The sequence below is a fragment of the Salvia splendens genome, chromosome 6 (genome assembly GCF_004379255.2).
Source record: "Salvia splendens isolate huo1 chromosome 6, SspV2, whole genome shotgun sequence".
In the NCBI taxonomy this organism is placed as follows: Eukaryota; Viridiplantae; Streptophyta; class Magnoliopsida; order Lamiales; family Lamiaceae; genus Salvia; species Salvia splendens.
This window is the reverse complement of record NC_056037.1, coordinates 7,124,268-7,148,184: the sequence shown is the minus strand read 5'-3', so window position 1 is coordinate 7,148,184 and position 23,917 is coordinate 7,124,268. Positions and strand designations below refer to the sequence as shown.

Genomic DNA, 23,917 nt, shown 5'->3' with positions numbered 1-23,917 from the left:
TTCCCTTGATTTTATGTTGCGTGATCGTCAACTAAATCCAATCTGAACTCCTACAACATTACCATGCAATATCTGATCGTGTCTCTGTAGTAAAACCAAACAATTTATTAAATTCTATGAACCCTACTTGCAAAGCACATCCTGAACTTTTTTTCGTTTTTCCACACAAAGTTGTTTATTATGCTGATGGCATGCAACTAGACTGCCCACGGATTCTTTAGGTTTCCAAATAGAGTGTTATTCAAATGGCAAAGCTGGCTTCTGAACCAGATTTCGTATGCTTTACAGAGACAGAAATTTCCACACTCAACTTTTTAAGCAATATGCTTACGTAAATATGTTGAGCATGAAGCGTGTAGAATTTAATTTAACATAATATGTTGCAAATATTTGCACCACAAAGATTTTTATTCTCAAACAAACAGTTGGAGCAAGCGGATCACTGAGCAACACAAGCCTGTTACAAAACTAGGCTAACAATTGATTGCAGAAATGTAATTCTGATACAGAAGAGCTTTGACCCTTCACACATCTTTTATTCTTCATCATCATCTGCAAACACAATATCCAACCAAAATTAGGATGAATGGATGTGAAACCAGAGAAAATACACAGTTTCAGATGAAGTATACAACCATAGAAAGCAAGAATGCTAAATGAAATGAAATCCATCATAAATCAAATGTAGTGAAGAATTGCTAAATGAAATGAAACCCATACCATCAGACTACACTACACTACAGAAAAAAGAACTTTATATCTTAAATTTAATCCCAGCCGACTATGTCCTCAGGGACCAACTTTTTCTGCAGATAAATAAAATAAAATATTGGCAACCTTCACTAAGATCACAAAAAAGGAGGACACGACTACATGACTAGAAATTAAGCGTTCAGTATGACCCTCATTGTATTCCTATGGCTGTGAAGTGTGATCATTACTTCTAGAGCTCATCACTTTTGTTAGAGACTAGTACTAGTTATCGACAAAGCTGAATCAACTCTCGAGACAACTATTCACTCATTTGACATTAATAGTTGAAAGTAGATGGAATTTACAGTTTGAAACTTCAACTAATATACCTCCCTGATATCCCCAAAATCAGTGTGAAAAGCTGCATTGCATCAAAAGAAAACTAGTCAAAGACATGCTTGATGAAGTCCGATAGCAGACATCCTGAATATGTACTCTTCGATCATTGCAATGGTGAAACAACCCTTGTTATGTCTAGCTTCATTTTGATTCATGTGTGAGTAAAAATCTATTCTACCTATTTGTTTCCTTTTAGTATCCCCAAGTAGCTACATACATAGAAACTGGGTCCTAATAATCCTCAATAGACTTTCAGTTGTCACCCAAGATAGCACAACTCACATCTTAAACTTCCGCAGTAGTAAATAGTTAATAAGTAGAACAATGATAGAGCAAGCTAAAACCCAACAGTTCTCACATATTGCGAGAAAAGGAATGCAAGCATGCATGAATTCATAGACTTCAAGTTTCATCATCACAAGATCAATAGTTAATTAGGTAAAAAGTGTTGATTGTATAAAAAGAGGAACATGGTTAGGCACATCAAAAGGGGGAGATGCAGTTTTTCAAAATTTATTGTAGTGAGGAAAAATTTAAGTTTGCCTAAAACTAAACTCATTTATCGGAGTCATATAATACAACTACACCCTAGTTATATGAGAGGGCAAGAAGAAAGGGAAGCAGAACCAATGGGAATAGTTACCAATTCCAACTATAATGGTGCGATTAAGAAAGGAACACGGAGGGTGAATATTTTACCAAAGTAGCGGCGTTCATTGGCTTGTTTGGCTTTGATGAGCAATTTGTCAAGATCCTCCTGAGCTTTTGCATCAAACTTGATCAATTGGTTAACAAATAGCGCCCCCAAACCCATGCCCAGCACATGCTCCCATGGATCTGCAGTTGGGCAATCAGAATTGTTTATTTCGATAAAATAACCAGTACAAAAGAAATGAAAGATAAGGATGCTTACGGCGCATGTAGGGGAGCTTGCGGAGAGCGTTAGAGTACATTTGGGTCCCCACCCCCAGCAGGGCCCCGAACATAGTTGCGCTGATTGGCATCTCTTCCCACTATTCTCTCTGCCAGCAAGCTTTCACTCAGTTGTATTCCAATGACGACCACACCCAAATGCATTCATTAGGGTAGGGGTGATTTTTAAAACATTATTTATATATTTATTTTTATATTTTTTATTTTTTTTTGGGGGGGGGGCAGTATGTGCCACATTCAAAGTCAAATTTGTAATCACAAAAGTGTGGAGGTCCTACTGTCATCACCATTACGCCACTAGCCTTGGGTTTCAAGCCCGAAAAAGCTTGTGTTTTTTATTGAACGAAAGTACAGTGTTTATGATTGAGAAGAGAGTAGTGAACGATCAAGACTCATATTTATCAACCATGATATGCAAAATCAGAAAACAGAAGTCCATAGTAAGATTAGTTGACATGTCCAAAAAGAACTTCATGCTGAAGGCCTCCAGCTGCTGACAAAGATTAAATACTCTTTTTAATTCAAGTGAATTTGACGCTATCAGTAAATATGTATGGACTGACACACAGGTTTTACACATTGTTACTCTCAGTACATTGATCCATAGATTAAAAATGCAAAATAATTGATCACAGTATAACAAGAGACATTGTTAAACAGCCTTTTCCATTGACACCCTTTTGTCATTTATCACAATTCACAACCACACAAGTGTTAATTCAAGAACTCATGCTTGAAGGAGACAGATCATGTAAATGAATGAAGTAACAAAAAAGAGTATTGAAAACAAGTGTAGTCACCATATTAAATCCTACACTATTTTTCCCAGTCCCAAAATGCATTGAACTTTAAATAATTCCATAAATAAAAAAAACTATTGCCATTGTAGCAAAAATATCGTTACTAAGATATTTGGTTGACAGAATGCTAAATTATAGTAGCAACTAAGCTATACTTATGCAAGAAAATCATGAAGAAACTAGGAAGGAGTATAAGAAGCATAAGAAGATGTGCTTTCCACAAATTTAGCCGATATAAATTTGCGTTCCATTAACCAAAAATGTCAGTGAAGATGATTTTGGTACAATGTCAATATTTCAGGTCCTTTATCAAAAGTTCATGATAGTATTACTATATAATCTAATAACTGCCATTAAAATAGTAACCAACAAGGTCTCGGCAATTTCGCCCAAAAACCATATAATTGAACTCAAGCAGGAAATTACAAAAAAAATTAAATACAAACACAAAGCAGGTCAAAATCAAACTCAGCATCTCTAGCAAACCAGCGCACAAATAGATCTAGGAAATGACGACTACAACAATAACAGACCTAATTCTAGACGGAATGGTCCAATCCATTATGATTCCTACGATTAAAAGTTCAGAAATCCAGATTCAGACAGCTAAAAACTCATAATTTAATCCAGACGGAAGTAACAAAACCTATATTGAAAATGAATTCGTTTAAGGGAAAAAAAAGTTAAATAATAACAGTCCATAAAGATAGAAGGATACAACACCTGAATTGCAGAGCTTGGAAAATCACAGAGGCCAGAAACTGTAGGATCGAACGAAATGAGGGAATATAGGAATGGTAGAGAAATAGTAAAAATTTGTTATATGCTAAATTGGGTTTCGGGAACAATTCGTTCGGGCTTCTCTTTTTACTTTGAAACGGCCCAACTGTACGGCCACAAAACCTAAAACAAAATTATTTCATATAAAATCGTCTTTTTTCATTACTTATTTATTTTTGACCGTTGATAAAATTTAAGAACTCTTCTATTCCATTATCATTTTCATAGGTTATAATATAGATTATAAATAACGCAAGTTTTAATACAAAATTTATAAATACTACTCACTTCGTATCTTGCTAACTGATTTATATTTTTTTAATATGTCTCGAGATAAATGAGACATTTCTTTTTTGACATTTTATCTCTAACTTTTTTCTTCTCTACTTTATTTTATCTCTTACTTTATTCTCATTCACTTAACTAAGAGCATTTCCAAAGGGAAAGGTAAATGGAGAGGTAAACTAATATAACTACCATATTTAATCTTTTTCATGAAAAATCATTCTTCAATAGAAGAGGTATTTGAGAAGGTATTATACGTTTTCCCATTTTGAAGAGGTATCTCTACCTCCCCATTAATGGAGAGTTAAAATCTTATAACCACCATATTTATCTTCCTTTCATGAAAAACTCTTCTCCAAGGGGAAAGGTATTTGAGAAGGTATTACACTTTATGTTTTTTAATGCATTTTGTACTACTATTATTTTATTTTTAAAAATAATTTAGCTTTCTATATATCTTTTTCCTTTGAAATGTGTTACTTTTTAAAAGGATATATTTCACTTTTTAAGAAGGTAAATACATAATAAACATTTTCTATATACATTCTCCCATTGGAGATGCTCTAAGACCATGTTTATCAACAACCCCCAACCCAACCCAACCATCCACTTTTTTAATATTTAATTCATTTCTATCTCCTCCACATCATCTTCCACATCATTAATATTCATCCAACCCAACCACACATATTTCCATGATTTATCAATGACCACCCAACCATACTATTATATATTTATTTTTATATTATTTTTTAATACTATTATTATTACATGAAATACATATTATTGTAAATTTATCGAAAAACGTAATAAATGACAATCATTGAACTTTGAAATTGCTCACAATTCAGAAAATTATCAAAGCTAGGGAAATAATCTTGAGAAGGGTTAACATTTTGGGAAGGGTTGAAGTTTTGGGAATCGGAGAATATATTATTCTCATCATCCTCCATAGCTAGCAACAAGGGAAACTAAAAAATATAAAATTCTATTAAACAATAAGGATTATAGGAGGAGAAAAGATGATATTTTTTTGTGTGCAAAACTATAGCAAATGTGGTCTCTACTTATGGAGGAAGAAAAATTATGAATTTTGGTATAATTTTTATTATTTTTTAATATAATATATTAAAGATATATAAATTATTAAAAATAATAATATCAGCCAAATGAGATTGTACCATTTGGCACAATCTCATTGGCTGAGTGGTGAAAGAGGAGGAGAGACCGAAAGGTCTATTTGAAGAGAGAGAGACCCATGTGTAGAATTTTATTTTTTTTAATTGCATTACTTATGTGGAGGTCGACCTCCACATACCGATAAACGTGGTCTAACAAAACCTCATTTTTTTCTACTTTATTCTCTTTCTTACTTTATTCTTCATCCTTTTGTAGTAGAAACGTTTTTTCCAACATGAGATTTAAGAAATTATATTAAAAGTGAGTTAAGAGAAGGGAGAATAAAGTAGGAAACAAAAATGTAGAGAGACGAACAGTTAATAAAGTACTAATATAGAATAAAGTACGAGAAAAAAATAAGTTTTTTTTTGCCAAAAGAGATTGACTTAGTTACAGTGGGACAATCTATTAAGAAATACGAGTCAGCTACATACAGACGGGAGAGTATATAGTATTGTTAGTTAATAAGAGATTTACTTTACTATAAAGAGCAACTTAAAAAAACCGAAAGAGACTACTTTTTTTTTGGACTAGCCAAAAAACAAGCAGGTTATTAGTTATGGACAGATAGAGTACCTTTATATTTGAATCAATTTCAATAGATCACTGTCTAAAAGTGGAAAATCCAACAGTAGTATATAACAAAGAGCAATTTGTCAAAAAAACCCACCAAGTTTCATCATTTATGGTGAATCCGGCAATTTTTTAAATTGACTAATTATATTGTAATTTTGACATTTTTCTCAATTATCCTATATCTAAAGTTTAAGGCATGCTACGTGTCTGAATTTATTGATGTGGAGCGTAAATGTGCAAATTTAAAGACATGATGTTAAATGATATTGTTTAAGTAGCAGAGCGTTTTGTCTATATAGTATTTTATGTCACATCCTACAAAAGTCCTCCAAATCTCTAAATACTGAAAAGAATTCGAAAAAAATGTCTAACATAGTAATATAATATAGTATATTGGTCATTTTAAGAGTGGCGGATTGACTAAACTTAATGATTATTATCTGCAAATATCCCCATTACAAACATCCTAATTAACATACATCACTATTTACATCATTATGTCATTGATCCCATAAGAGCATCTACAATAGTGGTAGAGTCTACAATAGTGGTAGAGTCGGCGGACGAGCGACCGGCGAGCCGCTCGTCCACTATTGCGCCCGACAGACGAGAAGTCGTCAGTCGGATAACGGGGACGTCCGTCCTCTCGTCCGCCTGCTCGTCCTCTATTGTGAGTGGTCGACGGACGAGAGCATTTTTAGATTTTTTTTCGATTTTTTTATTTTTATTTTTTAATTTCAACTCTGTATATTCGGCTCGTTACACTTCATTTCATTTACACCACGGACCGGCTAACGCATGTATTATCATGCACAACGATCGTCGAAAATGAAGGCTTAAAACATAAACATATCATACCGTCGGGCTAGCTGCAAACTATTAAGATTCAAGGCATACTAACACGTACTTTGTTTAAATTGTTGTTTTTTGTTGCATTGTACTATTTTAATTTTTTTTATTTAATAAAATTGTTATTGCACTTTCTCCGCTTGAAATTTTAATTCCGTAATTGCGTATTTGTGAATTTGTGAATTTTTATTATTGTACTTGTCCGTCGGGATGTTTTAGTACTTGTCCACTATTATAAGTGGGATGTCCTAGTGATGTGGCAGTGGGGTGGGAAGTTCTAGTGACGTGACATAAGGTATTTTTAGGATGTCCTAGTGCTAGTTTTTGGGGATGTATTTCCTATTGTGGATGTTCTGAGGACATATCTACTACATTTGGTATTCGGTTGCTATATAAGATGAAATGGTTTTATTTTTAATAGTCACTCTAACATTACTTGATCCCATTTACATGAAAGAGAGAACAACTAATTTATTTTCAATTACTTATTTTGGTTTATTTTCCCTTGATTAACGGATTCAATTGTGAATTCCTTTTCAAAGGCTACGCCTTGTAACTTTATCTAAAGTAAATGGAAAGGATACCTTTAATTATTTTATCATGCCAATATTTTACATATGATTAACTAAATAACTTTAAAAAGAAAAGTTGCGACTTTATTTATTTGTTTGTTTGTGCTAGGCAGACGGGTTACAGTATAACCTTCTTCGGGGTGGACGCAGAAATGAACATTAATAAGGGCTATATTTTCAAAATATAGTTTAAAAATAATTTTTTAAGTAATTTATAGGATTAATAAGGGCTTTAATATAAATATAGGTATAAAATAGGAACAAATTATAAAAATTTATAAAAGAAAAATGTTTAAAAAAAATCATTAAGGGCTAAAGCCCCACCCTTTCTCCTTGTGGGTCCGCCCATGACCTTTATTAACCGTAACTATTTCTATTTAATTAACTACCATAAAAGTGATAAAACAGTATCTCGTGAGACGCGAGGCATAATAATATACAAAATCTTAGACATCATAAAAAAAATCTTCTTTTTATTCCTACACAAGTTTACATACTACATTTAATTTCAGTATCATCGTATGTGTTTCGTATATGTATTTCCCCCCAAAAAAAAATTAGTTTTCATACAAAACTATCATCTCATTTGCGTACTTAATTAAATTTTAAGGCATGGAATAGACAAGACTTTCACATATTTTATAATAAAGCAAAATTGTGCACTATTTAAATTCTTGTTCAATTACCAATATGAACAAAACAGGAGCTACAATGTCATAGAGAATTAACAATGAGAAAATGAAGAACTAGTTGATTGTATAATCATTTCACATACTGGTCCATTTCTTCACATAATTGGGATATGTCCATGTAAAATTCTAGTAGTATTTTTTAACGGTTAAGAAGAACTGGAATATAACAGGACTCGAAATTGGGACATCATAAACTCTAATCCATTTTCTTTGATCATCTTCAAAACTTATACTAAACCTAAAATCATTTTTGATAAAATATCAAAAGTAATTTTACTTCAACGACCATTAACATCAAAAGTAATTTTAACCATTAACACTAAATTTATATCAAAAAAAATATTCTTTTCCTTCATTTATTTCATACTAAGTGTTAGGCGAAAAAATAACACTATCTCATGGAGTACATCTTCATCTCTATGTCTTAGGCCATCTCCAACCATTTACACCAAACTCAAACTCATTTTTAGATATATGCTAACACCAAAAGTAATTTTACTCCAATCATTTACACCAACCTCAAACCCAAAAGAATGTTCCATACCCACCTACTTTTTATACCTTTTCAATTACACCCACATACTTATTTGAATTACACATTTATCGACAACATTTTATCAAAAATTTTAATTAAATTAAATAATAAATTAAAATTTCTTATTATATAGTATTAAATATACTTTATATTAAAAAATACATTAACTTAAAAATTAATATACACTAAACTAAACGTGCTATGATAAAATTAAAACATAAATCAAAATATATTTAAAAACATCATAATTATAAAAAAAACATACCAATATATGAATATAAAATTGAAAAAATTCAAGACTCGAAATTTTTGTTTGTTTCCACAACTGATCAACTAGTGCAAGTCCAAAGGAGCATTTTATTTCTTTTTGCGTCATATCAAGTTAAATACTTTTGAAATCGAACATCTTCATTTGTGATTGTAATTCTTTTTCGTGTTTTAATTTACATAATTAAATAATAATGGACTGATTTGCAATACGTCATAAATTTTTGCAGTAACAACATATTTGGTGTAAATCCGTAGAAAACACAAAAAATAAGTTAGAGTTTGATGTATGGTTGAAGATGATTTTTATACCAAAAATGGGTTTTGATGTATGACTAGAGCTAGACTTACTACAAATGATTAATTTATTTATTTTTTCATCCCACTACGTGCATCGCCTTCCGATTTCACAACCTTCATCGTCAAATGAAAACATATTGAGATTTCCACCAATTATCAAAACAAACAGAGATTTCAACTCTACGGTTTTTTAGAGCATCCCCAACGGTGCTCATGCTGAAGGACGCCGTCCGTGCCTACAGCGCGGCACCATGCTGTTCGCCGTTGTGCTCTTGCCGACGGCACGGCGCTGCTCGATGTATCGAGCACGTCCGTGCCGCTGAGCAGGGCGACGTGGCAGCATACCATTGGCCAATGGCTTAGCCGTTGGCATTTTCCATTTTTTTAAAAAAATCAAATTTTAATTTAAAAACCATTTTTAAAAAAAATATTTTTCCCACTTCCCAATAAATTATATCCATTTTCTCACCACTTTTAATTTATTTTTCATTTTTTCCCCAAAATGCACATTTTTCATCTATAAATATCCTCATTTCCACACAAAAAATTTCCCACCACACTATATAATTCTCAATCTTTCACTTCACTCTTGCAAAAAAATTTGTCTGGCTCCGGCGATCACCTCTCTGACTCCCATGGTTGGAACCATGAATAGTTCCCTAGTCCGGAAACAGAATTCTCGCCCCCTCCTCTAACCAAAGGTTCTCGAATTCCGGGTGGCTACCGTCCTTACCCGGTGAACGAGTAAGATGCCCCCGATGGGCTATACGGGTGGGCACCCGAACAAGGATCGGGAGGGAGCGGCGGCTCCCAAACTCCTCCTATTCATAATACTCGTGTTCAGGGTTGTGGCGGTGACCCTCACGTCCGCACCCTGTACACTCCGAGGGAGATGGATATGTTATTCAAAGCCTATTTGGAAATCTCCAAAGATCTGGAGGTTGGCACGAACCAAACCGGGGATAGGTTTTGGTTCCGCGTCTCTCGCCGGTACAATGCCATCCTACCAAAGAGAACCATCGAGCGCAATGAGAGTATGGTGCGCAATATCATCTTTAGAGCCAGCGAAGAAATACAAAAGTTCTAGGGGATTTACCTCCATGAACAGGATTCGGAGGGGAGCGGCAAGAGCGAGCTTGACATCATCAGTGTAGCCACGACAACCTACCAATCTTCTTATTACAAACCATTCAAGTACCTCACCGTTTTGCAGGAGGTGCGTACGTATTCGAAGTATAAGGGAGGCTTATCATTCTCCTCCAGCTCCTTCAACAAACGGTCAAGGTCGTTATCCGACGGTGGCTCGGAAGAGGTGGCTAGCCAGCTTGCCGCAACTAACTTGGGTACGTAGCCCCGATGCCGGCCCGAGTAGTTCCCAATGCCAGCCGCAAGGAACGAAACAGGCGACGGCCAACCGCTGTCGCGCCACTGCCGCTGCCGCTCCTGCTCCCTTTGTGCCACCTCAACCGCCCACCAACTCGTTGTGGGCCATTTTGGCTTAACTCAATATGGCCAATACGTCTCACATGTCTCCCGAGCAACTTGATGCACATTTTGTAATGATACGAGGTCTCCGAAAAATATTGGGGATAGAGTAGTCTTCCACAAAGGTATTTTAAGTATGTAATTTTTAATTTGTAGGATTTTAATTATGTAATTTTTATTTTTTAAAATTTTAAGTATGTAATTTTATTTATTTTTTAATTTGTAATAGTAGTTTGAGTATTTTTTACAATATTTTTATATTGTAGAAATATTTTTAGTAATTGAAGTATTTAAATTAAATAATGAAATGGTGGGACATTTGAACATGTCCTTCCGAAAGAATATGAATGTTGGTGTTGTATTCTTAAAAAAGAATATGGAGTAAAAAATTAATAAATATAGATGCGAACCCACATTCATACTTTTTGGCAAGAGCATGAATTATGAGAGCACCCGCAACGCGGACCGCGCGCATTCCGCGTTTCGTGCCGGCGGAACGGAATCGGCGCGCGACGCGTTGCGGAGGTGCGTTCCGTCTCCGTGTCGTTCCCAAGCCGTGCCGGGTGCCGAAGGCACGACCCGCGAGTGGGCGTCGTCACACTGACGCAATAAATTCATTTTTTTAAATGAATTTTTAAAAAAATATTTTTTATTTATAAAAATTGTTTTTTATATTTAAAAACAATTTTTACCAATAAATGAATACTAGAACTTCGTATTAGCCCATATATATTTGATGGGCTTGCGAATTTATGAAACTCATTCTTGGTTGTTTCTCTTTTATAGAGACATCCTTGAATGTTTCATGTTCCACTTTCGATGTGGGACAAACTCATTCTTGGTTATCTCTATTTTATAGAGACATCCTTGAATGTTTTATGTTCCACTTTCGATGTGGGACAAACTCATTCTTGGTTATCTCTATTTTATAGAGACATACTTGAATGTTTTATGTTCCACTTTCGATGTGGGACAAACTCATTCTTGGTTGTCTCTATTTTATAGAGACATCCTTGAATGTTTTATGTTCAACTTTCGATGTGGGACAAACTCATTCTTGGTTGTCTCTATAAAATTGTATTTTAAATTATGTCATTTTTATTTTTTTAGGATTTTAATTACGTCTTTTTCTATTTTTTGAATTTTAAGTTGTAATGTTATTTTAATTTTAATGAAGTGTGTTTGTTTTAATTGAATTGGGTTGGAAATAAAAATAAAAAATAAAATTGAATGAATAGTAATTTAAGGAACGGATAAGAAACGGAGGGTTGCAGGTTTCGTTCCTTAGTTAAGGAATGGAGTAAAAAAGTACAGTGGGGCCCGCAAATAGTAGTTTAAGGAACGGTTTAGGAACGGTGGGGGAACAGCGTTGTGGATGGCCTGAGGGCACCCGCAACGCTGTGCCGTTGCGGTTCCTATGCCGTTCCGGCGGAACCGTTCCACGGCGGCACCCGTTGCAGCCTACGTTCCATCGCCATTTCGTGCCGCCCCCGTTCCTATGCCGTGCCGCGTTCCGTTCCGGTGGAACGCGGAACGAAACGTTCCGCCACGCGCCTAGGCGACGTGGCGGCCTCCCATTCGACGCGTGAAGCCCACTCGCTGCCACGCGAGTGGGCTTCGTCTCGGTGACGCAATAATTCAATTTTTTTTAAAAAAATACGAATTTAATAAAAAAAAAAATTTTTGCAATGGTAATGTGACCGTTTTTTTATATCCGTTTTATATTTTTTTATTATTATTTATTTATTTATTTACTCTATAAATACTCATATTTCATACTAATTTCAATCACAAACACACATCTATTCATCTCTATTTCCACCTCAATTTTCATCTCAAATCAACTCTCGTTTCCTTCTCCCAAATTTAATCAAACTAATGGATCCTTTTGAACAAATGCGTCAAATATTGCAACAATCACTTGAAGAAGATCGACGACGGGAGGCCGAAGAAGCCGCGCCGCCCCAACGACGCTCCCGTACGTACATCCATCGTAACCGGGAGGAAGCCGCTGCAAGGTTATTACGCGACTACTTCTATTATTAAAATTGTGTACTTTTATTTTTTTAGGATTTTAATTGTGTGCTTTTTATTTTTTTAAGTTTAAGTTGTAATTTTTTTTAATGTTGTGTGTTTTTTAATAAAGTGTGTTTGTTTTTTAATAAAGTGTGTTTATTTAAATTGAATTGGGTTGGAAATAAAAAAAATGAAATTGAATGAATATTAATTTAAGGAACGGTTAAGGAACGAAGGGTTGCAGGTTCCGTTCCTTAGTTAAGGAATGGAGTAAAAAAGTACAGTGGGGCCCTCAAATAGTGGTTTAAGGAACGGTATAGGAACAGCGTCGTGGATGACCTGATGCTCTTAGAGCATCTGTAACGCGTCGGGCTGGGCCGCAAATCGCGAGTCCCGGCCCGTCCCATGCGTTACACGGAGGCGAGTCACGGCTCAAGCCGGTCCCGGGGCCGCGTTCCCGGCCTGGTGAGCGTCCCGGCCCGGGACGGGGTTGCACGGTGACGGGCCGCATGTCCCGCGGCCCGGCACAGCGTTACACACTCTTCGGGCCGGGCCGCAAATCCAATTTTTTTTTTATTCGATGTCTATAAATACGAGCTTGCGTTCCATCCATTTCTATCCCGCGTTCCATTTCAATACTCTATTATATCCTTTGTTTCGGCGCCAATGGATTGGTTCAACAGCGATCAACGTGAGATGGAGGAGTTCGTTAACTCGAACAATTGGTACATACCGTCGTCGCAACCATCGCAGACACAACCTAGTCCGGGAGTCGGTAGCAACGTCGACATTACATCGCCGGTCAACACCGAAGATTTCGAGCTAAGTGATATGGAGCCCGCTCAAGAGCGGGGAAAGGAGAAGGTCAGGGAGGAGGATGGGCCGAAGAAGTACACTCCGCACGAGACATTGTGGCTTGCGAGGAACTACATCGATGTCGCCGAGGATCCTACCATCGGCAACCAGCAGACCGGCAAGGCATTTTGGGAGCGGATTGCGCAGAAATATAACGCTGGCTGTCCGAAAGGGTCGATCGAGCGTAGCTACGTGAAGCTGCGCAAGCATTGGGGCCGGGTCCAGGCGGATATGAGCAAGTGGAACGGAAAGTGGGCCAACGTAGTCCGTATGTGGCCGAGCGGGCACAGCGAGGCGGACCTCGTCGAGAAGGCGAAGGATGCGTTCTTCACTGACGGGAAGAAGACCTTCAAGTACTTCGAAGTTTGGAAGATCGTCGAGAAGAGCCCGAAGTACACCAACGGTGCCGAGCCGGCGGCAACAGGTGCGGCGAAGAGAACGAAAGTTTCCGCCTCCGGAAACTACTCTTCGAGCGAAGGAGGTCCGGTGATCGACCTCAACGTGACGGACGACGATGTCTTCTGCTCCTCTCCTAGCATTCAGAGCCGCCCGATAGGAACAAAGGCGGCCAAGAGGAAAGCAAAGGGGAAGGCAGCTGCGAGCAACTCCGCTATGGTGCCACCGCCGACCAATCCGTCTCTGGATAAGATGGCCGACACTTTGTCGGAGATGAATATTACATGGCGGATGAGCCAGCTGACGGAGTTGACATCGAGGGATACATCGAAGATGTCGGACGAGGAGATCGAGTTGCACCGTGAGATGATCGCCTACCTTCGCGCCCAAATGAAGAAGTAGTAGTCGTGGCTCGGGTTTCTTGTATTTCAAATTTGCTTCGTCTAGTAATGTAATGTTAATTTCTAATGAACAATGCATTTTCCCGTTTCAATTGTTCAATGAATTGCGTTTACGAGTTAAATAGGTTGGAGTTGTGAATAGTGTCATTTATTAGTTGCGGCCCGGGCCGCAACCTGCAGGGTTACAGTAGTTGGGGCTTGGGCCGCATCTGTAGAGGAATGATGACGTGGAGGGGACTTGAGGACGGGGTTAAGAGCATCTATAACGCCATGGGCCGGGCCGCAAATCGTGAGTCCCGGCCCGTCCCATGCATTACACGGAAGGGCGGCACGGCTCAGGCCCGTCCCGAGGCTGCGTTCCCGGCCTGGGGAGCGTCCCGCGTCCCGGTTCGGGACGGGGTTGCACGGTGACGGGCCGCATGTCCCGCGTCCCGGCCCAGCGTTACACGCTCTTCGGGCAGGGCCGCAAATCTAATTTTTTTTAATTCGATGTCTATAAATACGAGCTTGCATTCCATCCATTTCAATCCCGCGTTCCATTTCAATACTCTATTATACCCTTTGTTTCGGCGCCATTGGATTGGTTCAACGGCGATCAACGTGAGATGGAGGAGTTCGTTAACTCGAACAATTGGTACATACCGTCGTCGCAACCATCGCAGACACAACCTAGTCCGGGAGTCGGTAGCAACGTCGACATTACATCGCCGGTCAACACCGAAGAGTTCGAGCTCAGTGAGATGGAGCCCGCTCAAGTGCGGGGAAAGGAGAAGGTCGGGGAGGAGGATGGGCCGAAGAAGTACACTCCGCACGAGACATTGTGGCTTGCGAGGAACTACATCGATGTCGCCGAGGATCCTATCATCGGCAACCAGCAGACCGGCAAGGCTTTTTGGGAGCGGATTGCGCAGAAATATAACGCTGGCCGAGCCGGCGGCAACAGAACCAAAGTTTCCGCCTCCGGAAACTACTCTTCGAGCGAAGGAGGTCCGGCGATTGACCTCAACGTGACGGACGACGATGTCTTCTGCTCCTCTCCTAGCATTCAGAGCCGCCCGATAGGAACAAAGGCGGCCAAGAGGAAAGCAAAGGGGAAGGCAGCTGCGAGCAACTCCGCTATGGTGCCACCGTCGACCAATCCGTCTCTGGATAAGATGGCCGACACTTTGTCGGAGATGTATATTACATGGCGGATGAGCCAGCTGACGGAGTTGACATCGAGGGATACATCGAAGATGTCGGACGAGGAGATCGAGTTGCACCGTGAGATGATCGCCTACCTTCGCGCCCGAATGAAGAAGTAGTAGTCGTGGCTCGGGTTTCTTGTATTTCAAATTTGCTTCGTCTAGTAATGTAATGTTAATTTCTAATGAACAATGCATTTTCCCGTTTCAATTGTTCAATGAATTGCGTTTACGAGTTAAATAGGTTGGAGTTGTGAATAGTGTCATTTATTAGTTGCGGCCCGGGCCGCAACCTGCAGGGTTACAGTAGTTGGGGCTTGGGCCGCAGCTGTAGAGGAATGATGACGTGGAGGGGACTTGAGGACGGGGTTAAGAGCATCTATAACGCCATGGGCCGGGCCGCAAATCGTGAGTCCCGGCCCGTCCCATGCATTACACGGAAGGGCGGCACGGCTCAGGCCCGTCCCGGGGCCGCGTTCCCGGCCTGGGGAGCGTCCCGCGTCCCGGCCCGGGACGGGGTTGCACGGTGACGGGCCGCATGTCCCTCGTCCCGGCCCAGCGTTACACGCTCTTCGGGCAGGGCCGCAAATCTAATTTTTTTTAATTCGATGTCTATAAATACGAGCTTGCGTTCCATCCATTTCAATCCCGCGTTCCATTTCAATACTCTATTATACCCTTTGTTTCGGCGCCATTGGATTGGTTCAACGACGATCAACGTGAGATGGAGGAGTTCGTTAACTCGAACAATTGGTACATACCGTCGTCGCAACCATCGCAGACACAACCTAGTCCGGGAGTCGGTAGCAACGTCGACATTACATCGCCGGTCAACACCGAAGAGTTCGAGCTCAGTGAGATGGAGCCCGCTCAAGTGCGGGGAAAGGAGAAGGTCGGGGAGGAGGATGGGCCGAAGAAGTACACTCCGCACGAGACATTGTGGCTTGCGAGGAACTACATCGATGTCGCCGAGGATCCTATCATCGGCAACCAGCAGACCGACAAGGCTTTTTGGGAGCGGATTGCGCAGAAATATAACGCTGGCCGAGCCGGCGGCAACAGGTGCGGCGAAGAGAACCAAAGTTTCCGCCTCCGGAAACTACTCTTCGAGCGAAGGAGGTCCGGCGATCGACCTCAACGTGACGGACGACGATGTCTTCTGCTCCTCTCCTAGCATTCAGAGCCGCCCGATAGGAACAAAAGCGGCCAAGAGGAAAGCAAAGGGGAAGGCAGCTGCGAGCAACTCCGCTATGGTGCCACCGCCGACCAATCCGTCTCTGGATAAGATGGCCGACACTTTGTCGGAGATGTATATTACATGGCGGATGATCCAGCTGACGGAGTTGACATCGAGGGATACATCGAAGATGTCGGACGAGGAGATCGAGTTGCACCGTGAGATGATCGCCTACCTTCGCGCCCGAATGAAGATGTAGTAGTCGTGGGCCGGGTTTCTTGTATTTCAAATTTGCTTCATCTAGTAATGTAATGTTAATTTCTAATGAACAATGCATTTTCCCGGTTTCAATTGTTCAACGAATTGCGTTTACGAGTTAAATAGGTTGGAGTTGTGAATAGTGTCATTTATTAGTTGCGGCCCGGGCCGCAACCTGCAGGGTTACATCAGTTGTGTACTGAGCCGCAACTATAAAGGAATGATGATGTGGAAGGAACTTGGGGCCGAAAATGGGGACGGGTTAATGATGCCCTTAGATCATTTCGATCCCCACAAAAATAAAACTATACCTCAACATGCTGTAGAGAAGAAGGAAAGTAAAACATAACTGCGGAATGTTGAAAGGGATCTTTCACCGCAATGACCAAACTACCCTCCCAACATGTGGATGCTGACCTGCGTATTTAACGCCTTAACTGTCGCCGGGTCCCACCCCAAAAGCCTATGGCACCACCGTCATTAAATAAATCCCTATGAGCCACATCGTCACTCCAAATTCCACCCTTTTTTTAATATATTCTCGGAATACCAAACAAAATAGTGGGAAAAAAAATCACACTGATATCTCTCAGTCTCTTCAGTTCCTCTACAGTACTCAAACTGTCGGCAGTTTCCCGCCTCGATTTACACGCGCCGCCGTGGAATTAGCTGCTGCGCTTGCCACATTATGGGGATTCCGTGTTATTTCCTCGTTTCCTGCATTCTGCTCTCCCCCGTGGCTGCGGCAGCGGTGAGCCAGCATTGGTCTCCGGCGACGGCGACTTGGTACGGGAGCCCAGAGGGCGACGGCAGCGACGGAGGCGCGTGCGGCTACGGATCGCTGGTGGACGTGAAGCCGTTCCGCGCTCGAGTCGGCGCTGTGAGTCCGGTGCTTTTCAAGGGTGGTGAGGGATGCGGCGCCTGCTATAAGGTGCGGTGCCTCGACCGCTCCATCTGCTCGCGCCGCGCGGTCACGGTCATCATCACCGACGAGTGCCCCGGCGGATACTGCTCCGGCGGCCGCACTCACTTCGACCTCAGCGGCGCCGCCTTCGGCAGGTTGGCTGTGTCCGGCGACGGCGGCCAGCTCCGCAACCGCGGCGAGATCCCCGTCATCTTTCGGAGGTAATGTGACGTCTCTTAATTTTGCAACACTCGTGAAATGCATTTGCTATAATTGTAAATATATTTATTTAATGGGAAATGTTGGTGAACATGAATATCAGTAGACAGTAGTATTATTTACTTTTATTCTAGTTCATTAAAAAATATTAAACAATTGTGCTTGGAAATGGTGCTCATATTATCACACAAATTTATTTTACATGTGTTGAGGAATTTGTACATCTCTTTATTTTAACGGTCTTTTTCTGTTTTGTCATAGGTTTTATTAATAAGTAAGCATTTGATTAACGAATTAACTGTGAGGTTTTATGAATCCCTATTTTATTATTTAGAGCAGACACTCATGTGAAAACCCGCGCACATGTTTGCACTTTTTTTGGTCAAAATTTGACGGTTTCTCTTCATTGAATAACTTAAAGAATTCTGGAAAAATATTCTGTTGCCAATAATACAGTATTAGCACACAAATATTGGGATCTGATTAAGTGGCTATCAAATACATAAAATTTAATTATAGTTATGGTTACTGACTTATATTAATGGTATGAAATACTACTTTGTACAGGACTCCGTGCAAGTACCCGGGCAGAAACATTGCGTTTCATGTTAACGAAGGATCAACTAATTACTGGCTCTCGTTGTTAGTCGAATTTGAAGGTGGAGATGGCGATGTCGGATCCATGCACATAAGAGAGGTACATTTCTCCTCTTGTTACACTTTATATTTCTCAGTATATAAAACTTTCCTAACGTGAATGATTTTTCAGAAATTTATTTTTTGGTTGATTTATTATTTACCAGAGTCGTCAAAGAAGCGTTCCCCTTTTTCTAGATGGATTTTTTCTTTCACAAAGTTTCCTACTTTCACACCTATCTAGGCAGAGAACCTCATCTCCTCATAGAAGACCATCATATGAAATTCAAGAGAAAAAAAAACAAAATACTGTATAGCATAATTCCAAAATCCCAACGGTTTTAAATTACATTCTATTTTATTTTATCTTATAGTATATGAATATTTGTCTATACAGATATCAGATATAGTATGATCTATCTGTTGAACTTTATATCTCTAGCACATGCCTCTGACACTTAGCTAACTTTAGTATCTCCAATATTAATGTGTTATTGCCTTTGAAAAAGAGATTCACTTGGCTATAATCATTTTTCTTTGGAAAACTTTTCTCTTTCACATATGAAATGTTAGGCCAATTTCTCTTTTATCCTTCATTTGACCAAATTAAAAGGGCACCACTTTCTCTTATCTAGTGCCATGTCACAATCCTTAGTGCATCACACACACTTAATTAGTACTAAATGGGTGTAATATTATTTTATTCTTATGTATATATTGCAGGCCAACTCGAACCAATGGCTAGAGATGAGTCACGTTTGGGGTGCAAATTGGTGCATTGTCGGTGGCCCTCTACAAGGGCCATTCTCCGTCAAGCTCACAACTCTATCCACCGGAAAAACCTTATCAGCGAGGGGGGTGATCCCTCAAAACTGGGCGGTCAAGGCTACCTACACCTCCCGCCTTAATTTTAACCACTGAATCACAGTAGTAACTTTTTATACTACCAAGTTTCTAGTAGAGTCCTATATATTTTAATCCCTTCAAAGGAAAAGTGGCCAAGAAAAGTTGCACTATGGTTAGCTTTTTCTTTTTAAGGTGGGAGATGAGGATGACTAACGATTATCCGGAGGGTCTTGTGTGATTCCTTAGAAGCTTTTTTTTTATCTTTTTTTCCCTACTAAGTGTAGTGTGCGAAGCATGAAATTGCTTTTAGTGTTTGTAGCCCTCTCCAAAGGAGAGAGTGCGATTGAGAGTGGGGTTTTAGGTACTAGTACTATAATTCTACTTCTTGAGTGGTGCTACTTTTCTACATTGCACAAGTAATAGTTGTATTTTGTTTCATTGCAATATAATATATATGCAATCATATTTGTTTTCTTTGAAGGAAATTGTGGGTGATGTGGGGATTACACATTCTTTATTTGCTCACCATATATCCCTTCTTTTTCGTATTTTTTGTCCACTCATGATATATACTCCATCCATTCAAAATTGATGATAAATGTCATACTTATCTTTTACTTGTCCCACAAAATCTATTATATTTTCCTTTTTAAAAACTGTACTATTGTAATTAATACATATAATGGCTAGTCTATCTCTTCATTATTATTTTAATAATTTTTTCTTTCAATTAAAATACTACTATAAGTATTTAATTATTCTCTCTCTTTATTTAGCACACTAAATATGATAACTACTTTAGAACTGAGAAAATATTATGGAGTAGTAGTATTTACTTAGACTTCAACAATTATAATAGTACCAATAGAATAATATTTCCAAAAGAAATATTGGTGAAAGAAATACTAGTATAGTACTTCATTCGTTCCACAATAAGAGTTACGTTTTGTCATTTCAGTACGTCTCACAATAAAAGTCTTATTTTACTTTTATCATAAATAGTAAGTAGACCCTACATTCAACTAACTTATTCAATTCATATTTTATTATAGAGTAAACTGCACCAAATGACTATAACTTTTGCACTTGTTACACCAGTGACCCCTAATAAAAAAATAGCTCCAGAGGGCCCTAATGTTAAATATAATCATGAATGAATTTTTTTCGGACCAAAACACCCTCAGGCCGTAAAAGGACATTTTTGCCACTCCATTATATTGCTGACATGTGATTTCTACCACATTTCTGTCAACAACTTCTTATGTAATTTTCTAATAAGTTTTTGTACTTCATACGTAATTAAAATTTCATCATTATTTACACTTTCTATTTTTTTTATAATATACATATTTATCATTATCTACATTAATTAATATGAACATAATAAAATGAGACCATTTCTTTCTTATAAAACTCATTTTCTGGTATTTTTCCGTGTTTTTATTTCCCGTAATTTATTTTATTTACAGTGATTTATGGATTAATTTTATTTATTATGAAAATATCCTAATTTTGCAGTATTAATTTATAAATTTACATTGTCTTGTTTCAAATACTACTATTAATCAAAAATCTTGAAGGATTAACTAGCTAATATCACATGCTTAATTTTTTTTAAAAATATTACCCGTGTTTCAATTTTATCATGAATGACAAGAAACTATGCAAATTTATATCTAAAGATGGAATGTTCATATGATGTTAAAAATTTCAATTTGAACTAAATTAAAATTACATCAATAAAATATCAATCATAAAAATCGTCTTAAAGTTAGGCTTAGAGTAACAAATTAGTTCGATGATATATAATGAAATAATATTTTAAATGTCAATGTTTTCAATAAAACAATTATTGTATCATTTAATTAAATGTGAAATATTTTTTATTTTGTGCATTATTGATTCGGATTTTATTGCATAAATAACTTCACTTTTCTATATTTTTATTTCTCAATGAATTTCCTACATGATATAACTAGAGGGACATAAGAATTTTTTTTACAAATATTGACAAAACTTTAATCACGTATGAAGTACTAGAACTTATTAGGAAATCACTTAAGAAGCTGCTGACAGAAATGTGACAGAATTCATATGTCAGCGAATTTAGGGATTGCCAAAAATGCCTTTCAAACTATTTGTGCATTTTCATCCGAAAAGTGGCTAAAAAAGCTTCATTTGTGATTATATTTAACGTTAGGCCCATCTGATGCTATTTTTTTGTTAGGGATCACTGGTGTAACAAATGCAAAAGTTAGGGTATTATAAAACTAATATATATAAGTGTGATCCATATTTCACTAATTTATTCCATCCATTTTTTTTATATTTCTTAAAAATTTGTGTCATAACCAAATAAGATTCCTATTAGGCCATCGCGCATCGTCCGCGCTATTCATCGTCCGCCCCACTGTGGGTGTGTGGCATAGGCCGCGGACGATAGTCGCGGCCTATGCTTCGGGCGCGACTTAAACCGCGGACGATGGCCATCGTCCGCGCCATTGCGGACGTCGCGGACGATGGTCATCGTCCGCGACATCGTCCGCCCCATTGTGAAGGCCGCGGACGATGACATCGTTTTTTTACTCGTTACGTGTTATTTGAAAACAGATAAATTAATTAAACAAAACAACAAAATGATGATGTGGCGCGTCATAGGGCGCGCCTTAGGGCGCCCCACTGCAGGTGGAGAAGGAGGAGGATAAAAATGCTGACGTGGCGCGCCATAGGGCGCGCCTTAGGGCGCCACACTGCTGATGGTCTTACGGGAAGAAAGAAATGGAGTATTTTTTTTATCATGGAAGGTTAAAATTGTCTTTTGGTGTATTGAACGTGGTCAAAAGCGGTTAGGCGGGGTACATTCATTTTGGGCCCGCATAATTCATGGAATGATTTTTTTAATAACGGTAGGTTTTACTATTATTTTTGTTATGCGGAGAAGATGGCATGCTTAATAAATGACACTAGTACGAGATTTTGAAAATTATTGTTTTTTTTATGTTAAGCAGCAATAGTAATTAAATACTATATCAAAATAAAGAAGAAAGGGATAATTGTAGTAATTGCCCAATTTCCATTATTTTACTCTTTTTAAAATTTTCATTTTAAAAGATAACTTTAGTCAATTTAACCTTTTTATGTCTAAAGTTAATCTATTTCCTTCCTCTCCCCTCCAGACACATATATATATTGAGCTGAGCTCAATTAATAGAAGAAAAATGAATTAATTCTCCACATGAAGGAAGCAACTGGATGTCTAACTTCGTTGCAAATCGATCGAAGCTGGTTTCAGTTCAGTATAAAATTGATTTTTTTGCATCAAAACATTCTTAGCTACTAGTAATAATATTCGTCCATTTTGCTCCCCAATGTGGAAGTTTTCAAGCTTGGTTCACATTAGAATTCAGCTGCTAAGTATAACCACAGTTAATCAGTATACATGATTTGATTCAACTGTTGGAAATATTTATCAATCTTTTAAGTTGAGTGTATGTAATTTACATGATCAATATTGCTTTAATGTTTTACAGACCAAATGTTTAAGAAATAAACTGCACTAGCTTGCAATATACTGTTGGACATTATTTATCATCATATATTCAATAAAAACATAATTGAATATGAATGAAGCAAGATCTTTGAACATCATGTATTTCACGTATTAACCATACACATAATGGATCGGAAACTTACCTTTATGATCCATAGCGGAAGCGATTGGGGAAGACGGAGAGAACTTCCTCGGACTTTGGTGTAGTGGCGCAACTCCAAGGATTTGTTTCTCTCTCTTTCCCTCGTTTATGTGTTCTCTGTAATGTGTGTGATTTGATGAGATCACCACACTTGTATTTATAGGCAGAGAGAGGACAAAAGCCTAATAAAATAATTAATGCCCTTTCCATCAAAGTGGCCATTTAATATAATAATAGGAGCGTTTCTTTTCCATAAAATGGTCGACTAATAATCATAAACTTGATCCTCAAGTTTTACGTCAATCAACATTATTCCTTACAATATTTGATCAAAATATAGAGTTCTTCTTTGATAAGTCAAACGACATAATTAATGTCAATTGCTAATCAAAAACTATATAATATATTCATTTCCTTAATTGTAATAGAAATGAATCAAAAGATCACAATACATTGTAAGAATTATGATTCTCATATCGGTAATTAATCACATGATTAAGAAACGTCCCAATAATAATAATTAATTAGAAAAAATGTGTCTTGTACCAAGTTAATGTATTACATTCAAATCCAATTCTATTTAGGATTCTATCACATGTCACATATGTGAGACATAAAACTTACATATACAGCTCCATAACACTCGTACTAAATTCATTTTTCCAATGACGAATAATTGAGCTTACCAGTCTCTAAATTACATTGATTTATCACATCACTTCTACACCAAACCCACCTTTTCATATCACTTTATTTTTAAAAAATAAATCGCACTTCGAATATAAGTTCTACGCAAATTTTGTAATTGTCATTTGTCAAAGTGGATCAGATATATTTTGAAATAAATTTATCAGGCATCATTATGTCAATAAAAACGTGCGATATATTAATAGAAAAATGAGAAAATTATGGGTTATAAAATGATATTAATTCGAACTTAAGTACTGTAATATTTATTTTAATACTAGTACTTTACGTAATTTATAAT

The 23,917-nt window shown here is 38.0% G+C and overlaps 2 protein-coding genes across 2 annotated transcripts; one reads left to right on the top strand and one right to left on the bottom strand.

The window, feature by feature from the left end:
• Nucleotides 1-297: 297 nt before the first annotated feature.
• Nucleotides 298-3,697, bottom strand: LOC121807793. Its single transcript, XM_042208108.1, has 4 exons — nucleotides 3,549-3,697; nucleotides 2,006-2,114; nucleotides 1,792-1,929; nucleotides 298-552 (listed from the first exon to the last, which is right to left on the bottom strand). Exons 2-4 carry the CDS (start codon nucleotides 2,094-2,096, stop codon nucleotides 536-538), a joined length of 246 nt encoding a protein of 81 aa, XP_042064042.1. The 5' UTR covers nucleotides 2,097-2,114; nucleotides 3,549-3,697; the 3' UTR covers nucleotides 298-535.
• Nucleotides 3,698-17,147: 13,450 nt separating this feature from the next.
• Nucleotides 17,148-19,711, top strand: LOC121806434 (expansin-B3-like). Its single transcript, XM_042206471.1, has 3 exons — nucleotides 17,148-17,757; nucleotides 18,323-18,452; nucleotides 19,115-19,711. Exons 1-3 carry the CDS (start codon nucleotides 17,321-17,323, stop codon nucleotides 19,310-19,312), a joined length of 765 nt encoding a protein of 254 aa, XP_042062405.1. The 5' UTR covers nucleotides 17,148-17,320; the 3' UTR covers nucleotides 19,313-19,711.
• The last annotated feature ends 4,206 nt before the right edge of the window (nucleotides 19,712-23,917 follow it).

Excerpts from the sequence above, each read along its gene's own strand:
- LOC121807793 (XM_042208108.1), bottom strand. The coding sequence starts at position 2,096 with ATGCCAATCAGCGCAACTATGTTCGGGGCCCTGCTGGGGGTGGGGACC. Across the intron at positions 1,930-2,005 it reads CAAGCTCCCCTACATGCGCC|ATCCATGGGAGCATGTGCTG; the intron begins GTAAGCATCCTT and ends GCCCAACTGCAG.
- LOC121806434 (XM_042206471.1), top strand. The coding sequence starts at position 17,321 with ATGGGGATTCCGTGTTATTTCCTCGTTTCCTGCATTCTGCTCTCCCCC. Across the intron at positions 17,758-18,322 it reads ATCCCCGTCATCTTTCGGAG|GACTCCGTGCAAGTACCCGG; the intron begins GTAATGTGACGT and ends TACTTTGTACAG. Across the intron at positions 18,453-19,114 it reads GATCCATGCACATAAGAGAG|GCCAACTCGAACCAATGGCT; the intron begins GTACATTTCTCC and ends TATATATTGCAG.